Source organism: Kockovaella imperatae (genome assembly GCF_002102565.1).
Source record: "Kockovaella imperatae strain NRRL Y-17943 chromosome Unknown BD324scaffold_2, whole genome shotgun sequence".
Lineage (NCBI taxonomy): Eukaryota > Fungi > Basidiomycota > Tremellomycetes > Tremellales > Cuniculitremaceae > Kockovaella > Kockovaella imperatae.
This window is the reverse complement of record NW_019028942.1, coordinates 1,726,758-1,744,459: the sequence shown is the minus strand read 5'-3', so window position 1 is coordinate 1,744,459 and position 17,702 is coordinate 1,726,758. Positions and strand designations below refer to the sequence as shown.

General features: G+C 51.7%; 8 protein-coding genes across 8 annotated transcripts; 6 read left to right on the top strand and 2 right to left on the bottom strand.

Annotated features, from left to right (window-relative positions):
* Window positions 1-32: 32 nt before the first annotated feature.
* BD324DRAFT_617108 (translation elongation factor 2) lies at window positions 33-3,742 on the bottom strand. The gene is made up of 12 exons (XM_022014882.1): window positions 3,591-3,742; window positions 3,440-3,458; window positions 3,371-3,388; window positions 3,176-3,314; window positions 2,939-3,130; window positions 1,057-2,867; window positions 904-993; window positions 736-770; window positions 605-687; window positions 516-555; window positions 341-409; window positions 33-213 (listed from the first exon to the last, which is right to left on the bottom strand). The coding sequence occupies exons 1-12, from the start codon at window positions 3,591-3,593 to the stop codon at window positions 196-198; spliced, it is 2,517 nt and encodes an 838-aa protein (XP_021874047.1). The 5' UTR covers window positions 3,594-3,742; the 3' UTR covers window positions 33-195.
* A 378-nt stretch (window positions 3,743-4,120) lies between these two features.
* Window positions 4,121-6,416, top strand: BD324DRAFT_617105 (YL1 nuclear protein-domain-containing protein). The gene is made up of 5 exons (XM_022014881.1): window positions 4,121-4,207; window positions 4,248-4,336; window positions 4,381-4,487; window positions 4,528-5,707; window positions 5,754-6,416. The coding sequence occupies exons 1-5, from the start codon at window positions 4,143-4,145 to the stop codon at window positions 6,338-6,340; spliced, it is 2,028 nt and encodes a 675-aa protein (XP_021874046.1). The 5' UTR covers window positions 4,121-4,142; the 3' UTR covers window positions 6,341-6,416.
* Window positions 6,417-6,503: 87 nt separating this feature from the next.
* BD324DRAFT_617103 (putative histidinol dehydrogenase) lies at window positions 6,504-9,196 on the top strand. Its single transcript, XM_022014880.1, has one exon. It carries the CDS (start codon window positions 6,548-6,550, stop codon window positions 9,110-9,112), a length of 2,565 nt encoding a protein of 854 aa, XP_021874045.1. The 5' UTR covers window positions 6,504-6,547; the 3' UTR covers window positions 9,113-9,196.
* A 391-nt stretch (window positions 9,197-9,587) lies between these two features.
* On the top strand, window positions 9,588-10,391 carry BD324DRAFT_648848 (hypothetical protein; the record flags this gene model as incomplete). Its single annotated transcript, XM_022017898.1, has 4 exons — window positions 9,588-9,720; window positions 9,765-9,945; window positions 10,005-10,169; window positions 10,226-10,391. 4 exons carry the CDS (start codon window positions 9,588-9,590, stop codon window positions 10,389-10,391), a joined length of 645 nt encoding a protein of 214 aa, XP_021874044.1.
* Window positions 10,392-10,874: 483 nt separating this feature from the next.
* Window positions 10,875-13,307, bottom strand: BD324DRAFT_617100 (major facilitator superfamily domain-containing protein). The gene is made up of 14 exons (XM_022014879.1): window positions 12,985-13,307; window positions 12,836-12,932; window positions 12,758-12,796; window positions 12,629-12,706; window positions 12,535-12,585; window positions 12,413-12,484; window positions 12,179-12,355; window positions 11,936-12,126; window positions 11,801-11,879; window positions 11,618-11,746; window positions 11,424-11,567; window positions 11,333-11,375; window positions 11,034-11,278; window positions 10,875-10,982 (listed from the first exon to the last, which is right to left on the bottom strand). Exons 1-14 carry the CDS (start codon window positions 13,260-13,262, stop codon window positions 10,935-10,937), a joined length of 1,671 nt encoding a protein of 556 aa, XP_021874043.1. The 5' UTR covers window positions 13,263-13,307; the 3' UTR covers window positions 10,875-10,934.
* Window positions 13,308-13,371: 64 nt separating this feature from the next.
* Window positions 13,372-13,678, top strand: BD324DRAFT_617098 (hypothetical protein). The gene has a single exon (XM_022014878.1). The coding sequence runs from the start codon at window positions 13,498-13,500 to the stop codon at window positions 13,660-13,662; it is 165 nt and encodes a 54-aa protein (XP_021874042.1). The 5' UTR covers window positions 13,372-13,497; the 3' UTR covers window positions 13,663-13,678.
* Window positions 13,679-13,833: 155 nt separating this feature from the next.
* Window positions 13,834-16,461, top strand: BD324DRAFT_617093 (Alpha/Beta hydrolase protein). Its single transcript, XM_022014877.1, has 13 exons — window positions 13,834-14,315; window positions 14,353-14,539; window positions 14,584-14,659; window positions 14,696-14,866; window positions 14,911-14,994; window positions 15,036-15,232; window positions 15,274-15,284; window positions 15,325-15,427; window positions 15,469-15,609; window positions 15,652-15,693; window positions 15,730-15,875; window positions 15,919-16,018; window positions 16,062-16,461. Exons 1-13 carry the CDS (start codon window positions 14,129-14,131, stop codon window positions 16,267-16,269), a joined length of 1,653 nt encoding a protein of 550 aa, XP_021874041.1. The 5' UTR covers window positions 13,834-14,128; the 3' UTR covers window positions 16,270-16,461.
* Window positions 16,180-17,655, top strand: BD324DRAFT_269851 (hypothetical protein). Its single transcript, XM_022012337.1, has 9 exons — window positions 16,180-16,459; window positions 16,501-16,542; window positions 16,592-16,624; window positions 16,668-16,821; window positions 16,871-16,884; window positions 16,931-17,098; window positions 17,142-17,218; window positions 17,257-17,469; window positions 17,513-17,655. The coding sequence occupies exons 1-9, from the start codon at window positions 16,424-16,426 to the stop codon at window positions 17,565-17,567; spliced, it is 792 nt and encodes a 263-aa protein (XP_021874040.1). The 5' UTR covers window positions 16,180-16,423; the 3' UTR covers window positions 17,568-17,655.
* Window positions 17,656-17,702: the final 47 nt, after the last annotated feature.

Genomic DNA, 17,702 nt, shown 5'->3' with positions numbered 1-17,702 from the left:
AAACGAACGCTCTATGGACGTAGCGGGGTAGGCATGATAGGATCCGATTCATGGAAATGTATGAGACTAAAACAAAAGACGAGCGAAGCTCGCCAAGAATATGGCAAATCGACCTTTCTGAGCTTCTCCACGCCCGCGAAACTGACCAGACCGCCCCTGATGACCACCGGGACGACAGGGTAAGCTGGATGCTGCTTAGAGTTTGTCGTAGTACTGGATTTCAAGAGTTTTGGTCAGCACAAGGGGTCTCAAGAACAAAGCCTGAAACCTCGAATATCGTCCAGACGTTGATCAAACTCGTCCGAAGCGACATGAGGGGGTTCAGACTGTCCAAACTCACGTGGTCGTAGAGAGGCACATCTGGCTTGAGCGCTTTTCTTGTACGGATCTTGACGGCGAGCTCGTTGACCTGTCGACAGAGTCAGTAAAGGAAATTTACGGGTATTCAGGGATAGGTTAATGGAGTCCGTGTAAAGATCTGGCGCGGTTCCGAGGTTTTGAAGCAAGCGACTCACCTTGCTGCCCTTCTCGGTACAGTCTCCTCCCATGGGCTCCCTAGCAGACCATTAGCAAACGACTCAGACATGCTTCATCTCAAACTTACCAGTGGTCAAAGACAGCTTGAGGGAAGGCTTGACCTCCGGTAGCCTCACGAAGAGCGGCGTTGAAACCGAACGACTCAGAGACCTGAGGGACGGGTGAGCTATGCTCTCTACGCGCTTGAAATCCACGTACCGGCAAGTAGGCCTTGAGGGTGTACATGGGAGTACCTAAGCATCTGAGTCAGTCTTTGGTCGAGGGTGGAAAAGTGGCGGATATTTCGGAAATTGCCGATTGCCGAACAGGAGGGAAATTTTCGGGACTGGAAGCATTTCGTGGCAACTAGGCAAGTCCCAAACTCACCTGGACGCTGTTCTGCGCTGAAGACCTGACCACGACGAACGTTCATGACGGAGTAGACTCCCCCCTGAGCCGATTCCGGAAGAGCAATTTCTATTTTTACGTAATCAGCGTTCCCCAAGGGTGTTGTACGACCCCTGTAAGCCAAAAACTTACCGACCAAGAACATGGGTTCCTGAAGAGTGGGCTTAGCCAAGAGCTGAGCAGCGTAGCAGACTCGTCGAGCGGTGGGGATGATCTGTCCACCTCCTCGGTGGATGGCATCGGCGTGGAGTGTACAGTCGAGAATGTTGAATCGAATGCTTCTCATGGGTTCTTCGGCGACACCTCCTTCCTTGGTAGCCCATTGGAAGGCAGCGACGACCGAGTCCTTGATTTCGTTCATGTACTGAACACCCTTGGAGGCGTCGACGAACAGGTTGGGTCCGGTAGTGTCGGGTCCGAAAGTCCAGATCTTTCGAGCATCGGTGACATCCCACTCGTAAGTGTCGGCGAGGTATCGAGCACGGGTTTTGGGGTCATCTCGGGGAGCGACTCGTCCCTCTTCAATGTCCCTAGCGAGCTCCTCAGACATGGGCTCAGCCTTGACGTAGAGTCGGTTGTGCTTGTTCTGAGATTTGGACAAGGCGATCATGGAGGACTCCATCTGGACGGTCTCTCGGTATCCGACGACTGGGTCGGATTTTCGGAGAGGAACACCGGCGTGGTCGTTTTCCAGATCGTTGAGACAGATTTCCAAGTGCAACTCTCCGGCACCGGCGACGATGATTTCTCCGTTCTCTCCAACAGTGGTCTTGACACAAGGGTCAGACTTGGACAATCGCTTGAGACCTTCGACCAACTTGGGCAAGTCGGATGCGTTCTTGCATTCGACGGCGACTTGGACGACGGGCGAGACGGAGAACTTCATAACCTTCAAGTTGTGGGCAGTCTCGGAGGTGGTAAGGGTTCCAGACTTGAGCAAGAATTGATCGATACCGACAAGACCGATAATGTTTCCGGCGGGGCAGTCCTCGATCGCTTCGACAGTTCGTCCCATCATCAAAACGGTTCGCTGAACCGACTTGATGACGGAGTCTTCCTTCTTTCCAGGGACAAAGTTGGGTCCCTGGATTCGGATCTTGGGTCCAGAGGAGACGGTTCCAGAGAAGACTCGTCCGAAAGCGTAGAATCGACCCTTGTCAGAGGTGGGAACCATCTTGGAGATGTAAACCATCAAAGGTCCCTTGGGATCACAGTCTCGGATACCGATAGCAGACTCGTCGTCCAAAGGTCCCTCGTAGAGTGTCTCGACTCGGTACTTTTGGGCAGTAACGGGAGAGGGCAAGTTGATACAGATCATTTCCAAAAGAGCGTCACCGGCAGGCAAGTACTTTCGCATGACACACTTGAGCAGAGGCTTGCCCTCGAGATCCTTCTCGTCGGAAGCGAGCTTGATCTCGAGTTTGTCGAGAAGAGTGGGAATTTCGTCCTTCTTGAAGTTCATGATGGCATCAAAGATTCGGAAAATGGGGTCAAGAACGAAAACGTTGAAAGATCGCTCGAGTCCACCGTCATTCTTGGTGGTCCACTTCTTGGTCTTTGGGTTAAAGTAGTTGTCTCCCCAGAGTTTGGCCAAGAGCTTGGCCTTGTCGACACCAAACTTCTTGGCGTATTGAGCGGCAAAGTTTCGGAGAGAGAAGGCCCATCCGTGCAATCCGGATCCGAAAGCGACGGTACCCTGGTCAGGGGAGACCTGAGTATCACCAAGAGCAGCATCCTGGTAAGTCGAAACAATGACGTTGACGGATTCGATCGTTCGGCAGAAAGATTGGTACAAGTCTTCCTTTTCGATCTGGAGTTCCAAAAGAGCTCGGTCGACCTTGTTGATAATGAGGACAGGTCGGACCCGCTCAGTCAAAGATTGACGAAGCACAGTCTCGGTCTGGACACAGACACCTTCAACACAGTCGACGACGACAAGGGCACTTTAAGAAAAAGAGGTCAGAACAGTGTGAAAACCACGCTCGCTCGCTCGCTCGCTCGCTCGCCCACTCACCCATCGGTAACTCGAAGAGCGGCAGTAACTTCGGAAGAGAAATCGACGTGACCGGGCGAGTCGATCAAGTTGATCAAGAACTCGTTTCCATCAGTCTTCTGCTTGATCTCGGAAATGTACTCCTTGTCAAGAGGGAAATACATCGAGATAGCAGTCGACTTGATGGTGATACCACGGTCGATTTCATCTTGTCTAGATAATGTCAGTATGTCCGAAACTTCCCCCACTCCAACCCACCGAGTGTCGGTGAATCGCATGTCACCAGCCTTGCTTCCGGCAATAATACCAGCCTTGGAAACCAAAGAGTCGGTAAGAGTGGACTTTCCGTGATCGACGTGGGCGATGACAGACATGTTTCGGATGTTGGTGGGTCGGTCTGAGGGACTCAAAGTTAGTACGATTGGCCTGGAAAACGATTTCGCTCCCACTGACCCATCAACTCCCGGATTTCTGGCGAAATTGGTCAGCATAAACGTTCACCGAAAGGGCGGCCGATCTCACCTGCAACGGTGAAGCTGAGAGCGGAGGCATGGTCAGTATTGAATTCTCAGGTGCAATCTTTTCCCCTCCTCCTCCTTGTGCACTCACTTGACCTGTCGGAAGGAATTTCAGTCAGCGGCGAACACATGGGTGACAGAAGAAGAGAACATACCATTTTGACAGATGCTGTTTTTCTCTACTTTCTAGCCCGAGGCAATGAATGAGTCTGTTCTACAGACAAGGCAATGAGATCAATTCTCTCTCGAGTCCTACTAGAGACCCGTCTTGGAGAATCAAAGAGATGGGAAGGGAGGTTAGGGGATCCTGCTAATAATTCTCGCCAGGTGGAGTTGCCCAAAAAAATCTCTGCAAAAAGCCTCGCATCGGCATTTCAGCTGGGATCGAGTGTGTGGCGGTGAGAGATACTTACGTAAGAGTTGGATCTGTGGTTATACGAGCGTCTCGCTTCGACCAACCGGTCAGCAACGATATTCGAATGGTCGTTGAATGAGGTCTACATGACATGGAGTGGCATTGGCTGGGTGAAATTGAGTATAGATCGGATCAATCAACGCTGTCTGATCTGCCACACTGCCACAAGGAAGGTGTCGCTCAACTGTCTTCAGCAATGTTTTTTCGGCGGTCGCCGCTTCGCGGAATAATGTTTCATTGACGAGTCTTGAGCCTCGACGTGTATGCGATCCCAGATAGCCTTACCCACACGATGGCCGAGTCAGATACGTTGACGGTAGCTCAGGGAAGGTCAAAGAGGAGTACTGCGGGCAACCGGTGAGTCGTTTGGCTCGATCCCATTCCTGATCATTGTCAGCATGCGAGAGCTCCTGGAGAAGGCTCACCAGGAAGATGAGGACGAGCTATTCAAGGAAGAAGCGGATGACGAAGAGTTTGCAGCCCCGCGTGAGTCACTCGATGGTCTGGGGAGAATCTTATATCTTGTTCAGAGGATATCAGGGATGTCTACTTGGAGGACTTTGCCGACACGGATGACGAGGTTGAGCTGGATTCCGACGCAGAAGAACGAGCACTTCGAAAGGAGGAACGGCGCAAGGTTGGTCGATCAAGATGTTTGACCGCTGAGCTATGCCTAGGCGAAAGGCAAAACTAGGGCTCATGATCCGTTCGGTTCGTCCCACTCAAAGAAACTCAAAGTCGACCCTACGCAACCATCCAGCTCTGGCGGACCATCTCGGCCATCCCTAGCCGAACGATTGATAGAATTGGATCCCACACTAGACCCTTCGACCATGGCTCCGAGTGCGTTGGTTCTGACGCTGAGGAAGAAACAACGGGAACAAAAACGTCTAGGAAGGTCAGAAGCCATCCGCTCAACACTCCGGACATCGACGTTGAAGACTGAGGAGAAGATTATAGAAAAAGAAAACGAGGCAAAGACACAGTCTGGTCGAAAGGGCAGAAAAGCCATGCACGAGGGTGGAGAAGCGCGAGGAGTACGACCCATGACACAGGCGGATCTGATCGCAGCGGCACTAGAAGAGGAAGAGAGGAACCGAGAGGCATTGCGAGATTGGGTCAAGAGGGAAGAGGAAAGACGGGAATTGAGGCGAGTAGGTCGGAAACGAGTCCGGGGTCCAAGGTGGACGTTCATCAGTCGGACCGTTGGAACTTTGGTGGAAGAGGTGATTCCGGACACTGCGACTCCAGCGCAGGAGACGAAGATACAGTCACTCCCGCCTGAGCAGACGCGCCTACAGCCGGATCCGAGCACAGCAGAGAGTACCCAACTTTCTGATCCGAAACCAGCTCAGCCAGAGCCGCAAATCAATGACACAGCAGGGGAGCGAATAGAAGAGGTGCCTCCTTCGGAACCTATACCTATCGCCACCGAAAAAACAGCACCTGGCGATCTCAGCGGTGGTCCGACTGTTAGCCAGGGAGATAATCAAAGCGCTCAGGCAGCCACTGTAGACGTCGACAATCTTAGTCAAGCTGAGTTGCCAGGTCCTCGTCTGGCAAACATAGATTCAACGACCTCTGCCCCGACTCCCGCTGTCAACTCGTCATCCTTAGACGGACCGTCAGCCTCGATTCTTCCGAGCAAGACAACACTTCCGTCGCCCGTAATCAAGACACCTGCACCGCCCGTAGACTTAGAACTCAGCCAGCAGCGATTCCCCCAACAGTACGCTCGAAATTACCTCATCATGTCTCAGATCCCGGGTGGTCTCCCAGAAGAAATGGGCATCATCCTCGGAACACACGTAGATTGGCAAGATGTCAAGTATATTTCGCATCGTGGCAGGCCAATCAGTGAGTTTAGCCGCGTGTTCTCTGCTCGTGCTGAGACATGTAAAAGACCGTCGACCAACCATTTCACCTTTCAGTGGAAAGACTGCGAAATACAAGCATCCAGATACTGGCATACCTTACTGCTCTATCGAGGAATACAAGCAGATTCAAGCGCTCTTGGACCATCGTTATGTATGGAGCGAAGATCTTGGTATTTGGTTAGGAGGAGAGGAGGACGTCCCGGCTGATGGGGCGGCTGAGATACCTGGCTGGCGGGAAGCTGTCCACGGAGGATGGTTAGGTGGGAAGGAGATCACATCGCAGAAGATCGAGCCGGAGCCGGAGCCGGAAGTTTTGCTGGAAGAGGAAGACGTCATGGATGTTGATGTTGTGCCGGAAGACGATCCGACGCCAGTGGAGACGGTCAAGCCGAAAGGCAAGCGGCAGAAGAAGGATATAATGAAAGGCAAGGTAAAGCATGGCAAATCGGACAAATCTGTCAAACAAGGGACATCGGCCAGCGGGAAGGCTAAGGGCACCAAGGCGAAAGCAAAAGCAAAGACAAAGATCAAACAGGAGAATTGGAGTCTGTCAAGTAGCTCCCCTCCGCCTTCTTATTGCTCGACATCCTACAATCATGTACATTCATTGTAGCTTGATCTTTTTTGTTGTAAACTAGCAGGATTCTCAACAAGGACAGCAGAGCGATGTCACCTCACAGTAGTACCTGCTCATGATCGTCCCCCAACCTCCACTTCCGAAGTTTTGCTTCCGCGTCATTTTTGGTTGCGAGTCATGAAAAATCAGTTGGATCCAACCACAACTTCGTTTACATGGCCAACACCTCTGACTGATCCACCAATGTCAACTCCAGCATTCATCCCACTGCTGGACCCAACAGCAGGTCCATTGATACCGTCTCTGTCTCTCCTTGGACCGCTGTTGATCCCTTCAAAGCTGCTCGCAGCCATCCTGCCGACGCTCCCACCTACCGCATCGTATTTTGTCGAAGCGAGTGAAACCACCACCGATGACTTGATCAAGATCTTGGACTCTGGAGCGGGAAAGATCATTATCTCCCCCTCTCAGCTTGAAAGTATAGCCGGATCTGTCTCAAGAGGCCGCTTGATTCTCAAGATCGACGAATCGGATGTCTCACGAGCTCAGGACCTCACTAAATCAGCTAGTGGTATCTACTTGATTTCTTCATCCCTGCACACCTCCAAATCTCTCTCCCTCACAGACACAGCCGTCTACATCCAGCCAACTAGTCCGTCTCCTAGAGATCTCGCCTCGCAAATCTCCTCTGCCCGACCGTCTACAATTGTCATACCAACCTCATGCTTGACCACGAGCCCGACATCCAGCGTCGCTTTATCCATATCCGATGCAGTCCTCTCCACCATTTCCTCCGATCGCGCAGACGGACTCTTCCCCACCGTCGTCTCCTCTTTCTCTCACTCCAGTCGTCCTCTCGGCCTGGTGTACTCTTCTCGGGAGTCCATCGCTGAAACGATCAAAACTGGCAGAGGAGTGTACCAATCTCGAAAGCATGGCTTGTGGCGCAAAGGGGAGACGAGCGGAGCGACCCAACAAGTGGTGTCCATCAAAATCGATTGCGATGCCGATGCTCTTCTGTTCGAGGTGATTCAGAACGGCTCGGGCTTCTGTCATCTCCCTCAATCGTCTTGCTTTGGAGATCTGGCCGGTGTGGCCAAATTGGAAGATACCCTCAGATCTAGACTACAAGACGCCCCGGAAGGAAGCTACACCAAGCGCTTATTCACAGATGGCAAGTTGCTCCGGAGCAAGATCATGGAAGAGGCCGATGAGTTGTGTCGAGCCGAAACCAAGGAAGAAGTAGCTTTCGAAGCTGCCGACTTGGTCTACTTTGCGCTCACTCGATGTATTTCCAAGGGCGTCGGATGGGCAGATATCGAGGCTGCCCTGGATAAAAAGGCACTCAAAGTGTCTCGACGGAGGGGAGATGCCAAGCCTGAATGGTCAGAAAAGATCAACGGAGAGGAGGTCAAAGAGGGCTCCAAGCCCACTGAACCGGTTCCAAAAGTCTTTCCCGAGTCCACGACCGAGGATGCCCCGATCGTCATGCGCACAGCCGTCCTCTCTCAGGTCAGTAAAGAAGAACGGGCAAAGCTCCTCCTGCGGCCTGTGCTTAATTCTTTGGCCATGATCGACAAGGTCAAACCGATTGTCGAGAGGGTCCGGAAAGAAGGCGATGCGGGTCTAAAGTCGATGACCAAGCAATTTGACAAGGCCGATCTGGACTCAAACGTCATCCGACCACCATTCGCCGTCCCCTCTGAATCTGACCTTCCTGCTTCCGTACGACAAGCCATCGATGTGGCGTATGAGAACGTCAAGACCTTCCACTCGGCTCAGGCTGAGAAAGCCCCGTTGGTGGTCACAACCATGCCTGGAGTCGTTTGTTCTCGATTTTCCCGACCTATCACTCGAGTCGGCCTCTACGTTCCAGGAGGTACTGCCATTCTACCTTCGACAGCCATCATGCTTGGTGTCCCTGCACAAGTGGCAGGATGCAAGGAGATTGTGCTTGCCACACCTCCTCGCCCCGATGGCTCTATCTCCCCCGAAGTACTCTACGTCGCTGGCTTGACCGGTGTCACTTGCATTCTCAAAGCTGGAGGAGCTCAAGCTGTCGCAGCGATGGCTTATGGAACTGCGGAAGTGCCAAAGGTCGACAAGCTGTTTGGTCCCGGGAATCAATGGGTCACTGCGGCGAAAATGCTCGTTCAAAACGACACGGACGCTTTGGTAGCCATCGACATGCCGGCTGGACCCTCAGAGGTTTTGGTCATTGCGGATCGCACTGCCAACCCTGTCTACGTCGCTTCGGATCTCTTGTCCCAGGCGGAACATGGGACCGATTCTCAAGTGGTCTTGGTCGCTGTCTCTCTCACCAGCGAACACTTGGCCAAGATCGAAAAGGAGATTGACGTGCAAGCTAGGGCCTTACCACGAGTGGCTATTGCCCGAGAAGCGATCAAAAAGTCGATCATTGTCCAAGTGGATTCGCTGGCACAAGGCGTCGAGTTCAGTAACGAATACGCTCCTGAACACTTGATTCTTCACCTCGAAGATGCCCCATCGGTTGTCAAAGACATTGACAACGCCGGAAGCGTATTCGTCGGAGCCTTTTCTCCCGAATCATGCGGTGATTATGCGTCAGGAACAAATCATACGCTGCCCACCAACGGATTTGCTCGTCAATTTTCCGGTGTCAATACGCTTTCATTCCAGAAGCACATCACCTCTCAAGAGCTGACGCGTGAAGGGCTTCAAAAGTTGGGTCCGACGGTCGTCGCATTGGCCGAGAGGGAAGGGTTGGAAGCTCATGCCAATGCTGTCAGAGTCAGGTTGTCGGAATTGAACTCAGGAACAAGTTAAACTAGACCAATAAAAGAGGCGATGCCTATGTATAGACGCCAAGATGATGTATATAGACCTTTTTTGAGGCGGGGCAGCCGCAGAGATGTTCCTCATTGTCTTCCAACTAGTCGAGCAGAGCCTATCCCGTTGGAGAGCAGTCAGTCACACAGTACCTTGGCCCGAAATGTCGATGACTTGAATGATGATGATGATAATGCATTCATTCATTGCACCGCATGTTCTTCGGGATTAAAGGGAGCGAGCGGCGTTGCGGGGTGGCTCTTCGGGCTGAAAGGATCATCGCATCGGAGCTCGGGGCATGACTTGGCATGTTGGAGTAACGACTTACTGCATGAAGGGGGGGGGGAGGAGGGATAGGGGGAGGGCTCGAGGCTATATAACTGGGGTCCTGGGATGAATGCAAGTCCCCCCAACTCAAGACTTCATCCGCAGCATCCTACTTTGATTAAGCATACCACTGCCCAACTTCGTCATGTACAAGCTCTTCGCCGCTCTCGCCGCCATTGCGCCACTTGCCTCTGCCGCTCCAGCTCTCAACTGGGTCAAACGATCAGAATCCTTGTCATGTGTCCAGTACCAATACACCCCTCCATTTGACTCGCCTGGTGAGCCCTTGTCATTGCTTCTCAACTTACACCCCGCACCACAGGCCTAAACGGCTTCATTCACCTCTACTCCAATGTCACTCAGAGTGACGGCTCGTTCTCCGAAACCCGCCTCGGAATCAATGCCAATGGTGAACTTCAACCTTGTGGAGAGTGTCAAAGCACTCAGCAGTTCGGTTTCGAAGTTTGTCAAGGATCAGAGTCTAGAAAAGGATACAACGGACTGTGAGTTTGATCCTTTCCTCTCCAGGATGATGCAACGGCCCCTGATCCCATCTTTGCAGCGGCAACTCGGCTGGCTCTTTCTATGGTCATATCCTCTTCACAAACAATCAAGCGACTATTCAGTGTCTCAAGGCGGAGAGGAACCCTGTGAATCGTTCCACTATCATCGTCGCAGACTGCGAGTATGACTACGACAATGTCATGAATTCCGACCAATACTGGGAGTGAGTCACGACAGGTCGTGCAATTGAATTTGGCCCGCCGCTGATCCCACTTTCAGGGTAGCCAGCGGTCGCGTCACTCGACTGCGAGCCTCAGACGGCAGCTACTACGGTGGTTCGTACGGTATCAATCCCGATGTGCAACAGGACCAGCCCATCCAGATTTTCGATGGACCTGCGACCGGACCTTTCACTTACCTCGGATGGAAGGCGCCCACCTTTTAGAGCTCGAGTATCTGCGAGTCAGGAAGGACGATTCAAGAACACCATATAACGATGAGGCGTAACGGACAATCATGCATAGAGGCTTATCTCGCATTTACCAATGATTCGCTGTACACTCAGTGCACAGAGTCCTCCCCATGCTGAATTGTCTTGTGATCGGACACTCCATCAGCGGCGTCTTAAGAGTCATCACTGCGCTACTGTGTTGGCGACACTGATGACACTGCGACTACTGTGTTGGCGACACTGAAGTTTGTCAACGAACATTGGGAGTACCGTATATTCGGGATTTTGGCCAGACTCGATTGGGTCGACATTAATTGGTATATCAATGCTGGTTCTGATCAGTCGACTTTGCGGATGATCTGTAGCAGAGAGCGATATCTCTATTGAGACGGTCAAGGGATGGTCAATACGATATAAGCGGAGCCCGGTGATGGTGACCGGACGAGCCCTGGAGAATTGGAGAAATACAAAAGAAAGACTGTCACATCCTCACACCCCCGAGTCTTCTATAAGTCATGTCAACGATATAACTTGGATTTACAACGCATATCGGAAGTATGGGTTCTCAAACTCGGTCGCGTCACGCTGGTGTGAGCACGTCAGACCTGATACTAATGTTGCCCCGTGCGAACTCACCATCCCGACTTCTTCAGCACGCCGCAATCTCTCCTCATTCGACATGATCTCTCCTCTCTCGCGAGCTTCTCTATCCCATCGTTTGTTCCAGTACCACATGTATAATCCAAGACAGAGGTGGAAAAAGGTCTTTGCCGAATACCCACCCATCATGGCTTTTGTGGCGGTGGGATAGCCTTCCTTGGCTTCTCTGTCGAGGAGGACATGGGGTCCTGCAATGTTTCCGATACAATAGCCGATGAATGCTGGGACAGGATAGCTTCAGTCGGGTCATGATGAGGAATAGTGACTGGACTCACTGGTTCCCTGAATTGTTCTTCGCTTGGTCTCGCCCGCAACGTTCTGTCGACAGTCAGCTTGAACAGGCTGATCGTTTGAGATAGAACACACCGCAGAGATCATAACGAGACCCATGGCGAATCCAACTGACTGGAAGGAATGCAGGTAGTAGAAGATTAGACGAAGGATCCGCTGATCTTTCGGAGCATAAGTGACCACCGCGGTGCCGACGATACAGGTGGCATTCCCAATGAACTGCACAGGGTTTGTCAGTGATCGTTGACATCAAGGTCCAATCGACAAACCATCATGATGGCTCTCGTGTTCTTCCACCGCGAAGCGACCCAACCGGATCCAATCAGCGAGATGATTTGGACCGCGTCGTCTGGGATGCCCAGAAGAGTGGTCTGGAGATTGTTGAAGCCAAATGATTTCTGAACGGACGAGAGATCAGGCATGGGCGTGGGCGTACTCTTGGCGACACTCACAATGATGATACTGCCAAAATTGGTGACGACGCCATTTGGGATCTGCGCCGAGATGCTGGCGAGAAATAGCAAGTACATCCTGATGGATGCGGGTCGTTAGTCTGCGGCAGAGATTTGGCATCAGCCCGGGCTCACTTTGGATCCTTGAACGCCTCTACGAATTGATGTCTCTTGAAAGCCGTGTTCTTGACTCCCGTCCTGTTCTCTGAGACCCGCTTGACCGCCAAGACCTTTTGATCATGGGACAGGAATTTTGCGGTGACAGGAGAATCAGGCAGGTAGAAGAACATGTAGATTCCAAGGAACGATGTCAGAGACCCAAAAATCTGCGCGCAAGTTGTGTCAGCTTGATCTTGAAGTCCATTGGGCCAGACTCACGATGAAAATCAACTGCCAGGTCCTGACTGTGGTTTCGGTGACGTGACCTAGCCCATATGAGATGAAACTGCCGACAATATCAAACCATCCGTTCATCGAGTACCAGGTCATCAGTCGAACTGGTTGTTCGGCCAACGTCCACCAGATGGGCGTCATGAGACCCAATCCCGGTGTCACCTAGACCAGATCTCAGCCTCGAAAAACTAAGGCCTTCGGGGTGACAATGTCACTTACAGCGCATTCTAGAGCACCGAGGATGATCCTCGTCATGAGGGCTCCTGAGAAATTGTGACACACAGCCATACACTGAGGCGATCAGCATTTCGGCTCGCGTGCAAAGATTTTCGCCGACTCACAGCGCAGACTATCCCCCAGACAAATGCCAGTGCGCCGAGGACTTTACCGGTCTGATCGAGGTCAGCGTGTACCTCGAAGACGCATAGGACGTACGTGGTACTTTTGCAGCACAAGCGTCATTGGATAAGTACAAACCAAGTAGCTGAGATAAAATCCCGAGGCGAACCAACTCTGATATACTGTCAGCACTCGGTAGAACCTTGAATATGGACCAATGTTCACATATTGCGCGGAATCGACATGCAACGATTTTTTCATGCCCTTTGACTGTCAGCGCACGACCGATGGGAGAATACTTACCCAGAGATTACCAAAGTTTAAAGCGGTCTTGTCCAGAAAGCTGAATCCTTGAAGGGCGCAAAAGATGGGCAAGATCCACCAATCGATCTTCTTCAGCCTGTGATCGGTCACAGTGAGTTTTCCTTCTTTGACAGAATAGCAGATCTCACACTTTTCTCGCCTCTAGACCGTGTGTGTCAACTCCATATCCCTCTTGATACAGATCCAGACCGATCTCATGTCTGCTATCCGCTGAATGCTTTTCATCCACAATCGACGCTGGGTCATCGTATCGAGCCGCATCGACCTTGTCATCTTGCTTCGAGGCGACCTCGACCCCATAATCTTCCACGTTTGATCTTGCCATCGTTGCAAGGACTTCTTCAACGATTTGCGTGACGAAGAGCTGAGAGAGTGTGTATGTAAAAATGTCCTCGTATCGATGCATACCACTCTCCTTGATCTCCAAAGTGGAGGTTTATCTCACCCGAACAGCGATGACGAGCTCACATAGGACAGGGTGGGGGAGCCTCCTCCCCCACCCCTCTGCTCTTCCGCCCCGAGCACCGTAATCTTCGGACATGTGCGATTAGATAACGCCATTGGAATATCAATGTGATTATCAAATGACCACCCCATTGTGGCGTATTGAACCCAGCTTGTGCTCGCTGCCATCCTAGTCAATGAGAGCATTTGGGACTTTTGTCTCCATGACCCGGTTGCTAGCTTTCGAAGGCAGAAGGAGGATGACAATGGGGTCAATTTGGCATGAACGATCAATACCTGATCCATACCCATCGCAGACGGACCCTGGGGACAGAGTTCGAAGAATTCGGCCGCTGCCATGATATGCCTGCTGATCTATCTACGCTGCGAAAGTTTCACCCAGTGGCTGTAGAGTCCGAACACATGGGTCAAATCCCTCCCGTCGTCAATCCTCGGGTTCTGACATACAAAATCACGTCGGCTTGACGAAGGATTTTCCCTCTGACCGGACACAGATGTCCGAGAATGCTACAGGCTGATGACGTGCTGCAAGCCAAGACTTCTGGATCACTTTAGGGAGCTGGAAGGGCTTAGAGCTTCGAACTCGTATCATTATCGAATGAAACTCATCATGCATGATCAACTTGTTGCTTCGGCTCCTGATAAGCGGATATCGTTTCACTGTTTCGACATTAACCCCCACCCGCTCAAAGTGATCGTTGCCCTAGTCTCAATCTGGCTCATGAGTTTAATCCGGAAATAGCGGAGATGTCATAGTTCCAGGAGCGAATCTCTTCGACCAACCATAGCTTTACGGTTACCACAATCATGGTTCTCAAGCATGTGATTGCCGTTTCGGCGGCCTTGCTCTGCCGATTAAATCTCTGCTCTGGTCGAGAACAACCAGCAGTGACATACTATCCATCAAGCCCCAATACGCCCAGCGTCACCGTGTATGGTTCGAAGCAATCGGCCGATATCGATTTGTTCTTCGGGATCCCATTTGCAAAGCCTCGTGAGCTGAAGTCATAAGTAAGAGATTGACGAGGCAGCTCTTGGAGACCTGAGATTCCAAGCGCCTCAACCTCCCGACGCTTTGCCATCAAGTATCAACCAGACTGGGTACCGACCGGGATGTATGAGCAGTGGCTCAGATGTCAGCGAGGATTGTCTTTACCTGAGTGTATGGAGGCCGAACAAATGTACGGGGACAGATGCACTACCTGTGTTTGTGTGGTTGTGAGTGCAGGTGTAACCTTCCCAAGCAATACTGAGTCTGCCAGGTATGGAGGTTCGTTTATTGAAGGCTCTGCCGGAGCCTTCAACTTCACAGACTTTCTCGAGACGGCCATCGAAAGAGCGAGTCAGAACTATCAATGTAGCTGACTATGATAGAGTCAACCCATGATAATCGTCACGCCCAACTACAGACTGGGCCCTTTTGGATTTGGCTGCGGACAAGAATACCTGTCACACAACGCATCAAACTCTGGACTGAAAGATGTAGTCGCGGCTCTTAATTGGGTACAAGAGAACATCAAGAGCTTCGGCGGCGATCCCAACAGGGTGAGGTGTGCTCCGACCGTAAGCAGGCACTGATCAGATGCAAGGTCACACTCGGTGGTCAGTCTGCAGGAGGCGTTGCTGCCTCTCTGATGACTCTGATCAAAGACCCTCCCAAATTGAACGGCATTGTGGGTGAATATAGTCTGGAAGATCTTCTGATGCAGATTAGGTTCTGAACTCCGGGTACCCGTCAGCGAATCCACTGGCACCTACGACCGAGGGATTCCCAGAGCTCTATCCCGCCCTGCTAGACGCGACGAACTGCACCAATTCGAATGACACCTTCCAATGCTTGAGAGCGATCGATGCTGTCATTCTACAAAACGCCACGAATCAGCTCCGAGAGGAGCCCAGATTCGCCTTGGGGTGAGCATCCACGGAGGTCTCAGGCTGATCACTGCGCATAGTTTCCCCTGGAGTACGTCTTCCTGCCGCATATACGAACGCTGACTGTCAAGATCCGAATGTCGACTATGATCTCATACCTGACCGCCCATCCTATTTGCTCAGCCAGGGCAAGTTCGCCAGAATCCCCATTTTGGCCGGTGATGATCTAGACGAGTAAGTGGCACAAGCTTGACAGTCATTCTCATCCTTGTCAGAGGGACCATCTTCGTACAGACCGATACAAATAGTACGCAAGGGGTCGTGAACCAAATCGAGTGGCTAGAGCCAGTGAATCCGTCACAAGCATCGGTCGATACCTTGCTTGAGCTGTACTCAAACGTGCCTGCTTTAGGATGGTAAGGCGGGAAGTCTCCAAGAGCTGTCTGACATATGATCAGTCCTTATGGCACAGGGAATCAGACATTTGGGTTGAATCCCCAGTAGGTCGCCCTTTCAGAGTCTTTCCTGATCGGTAGATACAAACGCATCGCTTCCATGTACGGTGATCTCGCTTTCCAACATGCTCGAAGGTGGATGCTGGAGCAGATGAATGCCAATGACTGGTGTCAGACCTGGACATGGCTATGGGATGCTTCTCCACACCCGGGTACCCGGACAGGAAGTATGTCTGGGAGTGCAGATATCGCAGCTCATGCCGCACGCAGTCTCTCACACGTTTGACGCCCAATACTTCCTTGGTCAAGTCGACGAGAGGGACTCTGGACCCGCTGGAGTAGCTATCTCAAGTCTGGCTCTAGAATACTGGTGCGTGCATCAGTTTGGCGCGACTCATGTCCCCTTTGCATAGGCTCAACTTTATTCACTATGCCGACCCTAATGGTCAGTGTCCAGGAGAAATCACCTATTGGCCAAAATACCAGGAGGGCGGGGCGAGTGCCAATATGCTGTTGTTCAGCGGTGGGAACACGACCTTCAATGCTTCTGTCATCCAGGATGATTACAGGAAGGAGCAGATTGCGTACATCAACGCTCATCTTATCGATTTCAACTCGTAAATGACCCACACTGTATCGAGTATGCCTGCCTTGCTTGCATGCCCCTCGCCACGAAAATTTGAGTCTTCGGTTATGAGCGAACATTGATACCCGACCCGTTGCTCGACCGTCTTTGAACATTGCCATCTCTACTCTCAGCACAGCTAACAAGAGCATGGACAGTCAGAGCCTGTTCAGTGTCAGGGGAAAGGTGATCAGTCGATTCGGGTTGACCTGCTGAACTCCTCTCAGGTCGTGCTCGTGACCGGTGGTGGTCGAGGCGTCGGCGAGATGGTGTGTCCGTCCTTTCCACCCCAAAGTGGTTTCTGAATCCTCTCCATAGATTGCCTCTGGCTTCGTCGCGAACGGTGCCAAAGTAAGCATAGCTTGTCAAAGGGATGGTTACTCACCCTTAATAGGTGTACATATCTTCGAGGGACGCCAAAGCATGTGAGGAAACGGCGAAGCGGCTCTCAGCAGTTGGTCCAGGACAATGCCTTGCCATTGCTGCAGATTTGTCAAAGTATGAAGAATGTGTCAGGCTGGCCAAGGAGCTTGAAAGAAGGGAGGAGGGTGAGCTGAGCAACACTTGAAGTCTCATCATTACTGACACTTTTTACAGCTCTCCATATCTTAGTAAGAAGAGCAGAAGAATCGGCGCGCGGGCTCACGGGGATGACAGGTTAACAACTCTGGAGCTGCATGGGGCGACGAACTGGATACTTATCCCGATGCGGCATTCACAAAGCTCTTGACGCTCAACGTTCAACGTGTCTTTACGCTGACTCAAAAGCTACTCCCTCTGCTTCGACACGGCAGCGGTCAAGATGGTCCCAGTAGAGTCATTAACGTAGGTCAACCAGACGCCGTCCTGCGGCTGAATGACCAAAAAGATTGGCTCGGTCAACGGTATCAATGTGCCCGTATTTGAGACATACGCCTACTCAGCATCCAAAGCCGCATTGCATCAGTACGTCACCGTCTTGGCTTCACGAACTGACTCTGCAGACTCTCCCGCCATCTCGCTGTAAAGCTCGGTCCCGTCATCACCGTCAATGCGTTGGCTTTGGGACCTTTCAGGTCGAGAATGATGCAGTCGACCCTGGACAGTATTGAGACCGAATTGTCAGAATCACTTCCGATGAAACGCATCGGAAGGGCAGAGGACGTAGCTGCAGCTTGTCTCTGGCTGTCCTCAAAAGGCGGAGAATGGGTTACGGGGTGAGTCAAGTTTCACGTGACATGCCACTGAACACTACACTAGAACAGTCATCCCCATCGAAGGAGGAGGACTCGTATCGCCAGACGCAAAATTATAAGCTTGCATTTTGGCTTCTATGTACAATGTCCATGACTTCTATGGTGATAGAGTATACACAGTGATCAACGATCTCTTACAACATGTCCAAGATGTGGTGAAGATGCATTTGAAAGAGGAGTTGAATGTCTTCGCA

What these genes read in the sequence shown, in the direction of transcription:
- BD324DRAFT_617108 (XM_022014882.1), bottom strand. An exon ending in ATGCGATTCACCGACACTCG is followed by an intron (nt 3,131 to 3,175) that starts GTGGGTTGGAGT and finishes GACATTATCTAG; the next exon opens with ACAAGATGAAATCGACCGTG. An exon ending in CAGCGCAGAACAGCGTCCAG is followed by an intron (nt 771 to 903) that starts GTGAGTTTGGGA and finishes TCAGATGCTTAG; the next exon opens with GTACTCCCATGTACACCCTC.
- BD324DRAFT_617105 (XM_022014881.1), top strand. Translation starts at nt 4,143, where the DNA reads ATGGCCGAGTCAGATACGTTGACGGTAGCTCAGGGAAGGTCAAAGAGG. An exon ending in AGGAGTACTGCGGGCAACCG is followed by an intron (nt 4,208 to 4,247) that starts GTGAGTCGTTTG and finishes GATCATTGTCAG; the next exon opens with CATGCGAGAGCTCCTGGAGA. An exon ending in CGAAGAGTTTGCAGCCCCGC is followed by an intron (nt 4,337 to 4,380) that starts GTGAGTCACTCG and finishes TATCTTGTTCAG; the next exon opens with AGGATATCAGGGATGTCTAC.
- BD324DRAFT_617103 (XM_022014880.1), top strand. Translation starts at nt 6,548, where the DNA reads ATGTCAACTCCAGCATTCATCCCACTGCTGGACCCAACAGCAGGTCCA.
- BD324DRAFT_617100 (XM_022014879.1), bottom strand. Translation starts at nt 13,262, where the DNA reads ATGCATCGATACGAGGACATTTTTACATACACACTCTCTCAGCTCTTC. An exon ending in TCGGTGCTCTAGAATGCGCT is followed by an intron (nt 12,356 to 12,412) that starts GTAAGTGACATT and finishes GATCTGGTCTAG; the next exon opens with GTGACACCGGGATTGGGTCT. An exon ending in ATTTTGGCAGTATCATCATT is followed by an intron (nt 11,747 to 11,800) that starts GTGAGTGTCGCC and finishes TCGTCCGTTCAG; the next exon opens with AAATCATTTGGCTTCAACAA.
- BD324DRAFT_617098 (XM_022014878.1), top strand. Translation starts at nt 13,498, where the DNA reads ATGAGAGCATTTGGGACTTTTGTCTCCATGACCCGGTTGCTAGCTTTC.
- BD324DRAFT_617093 (XM_022014877.1), top strand. Translation starts at nt 14,129, where the DNA reads ATGGTTCTCAAGCATGTGATTGCCGTTTCGGCGGCCTTGCTCTGCCGA. An exon ending in GCCGGTGATGATCTAGACGA is followed by an intron (nt 15,428 to 15,468) that starts GTAAGTGGCACA and finishes CATCCTTGTCAG; the next exon opens with AGGGACCATCTTCGTACAGA. An exon ending in AACGTGCCTGCTTTAGGATG is followed by an intron (nt 15,610 to 15,651) that starts GTAAGGCGGGAA and finishes ACATATGATCAG; the next exon opens with TCCTTATGGCACAGGGAATC.
- BD324DRAFT_269851 (XM_022012337.1), top strand. Translation starts at nt 16,424, where the DNA reads ATGGACAGTCAGAGCCTGTTCAGTGTCAGGGGAAAG. An exon ending in GTCGAGGCGTCGGCGAGATG is followed by an intron (nt 16,543 to 16,591) that starts GTGTGTCCGTCC and finishes TCCTCTCCATAG; the next exon opens with ATTGCCTCTGGCTTCGTCGC. An exon ending in GGCGGAGAATGGGTTACGGG is followed by an intron (nt 17,470 to 17,512) that starts GTGAGTCAAGTT and finishes ACACTACACTAG; the next exon opens with AACAGTCATCCCCATCGAAG.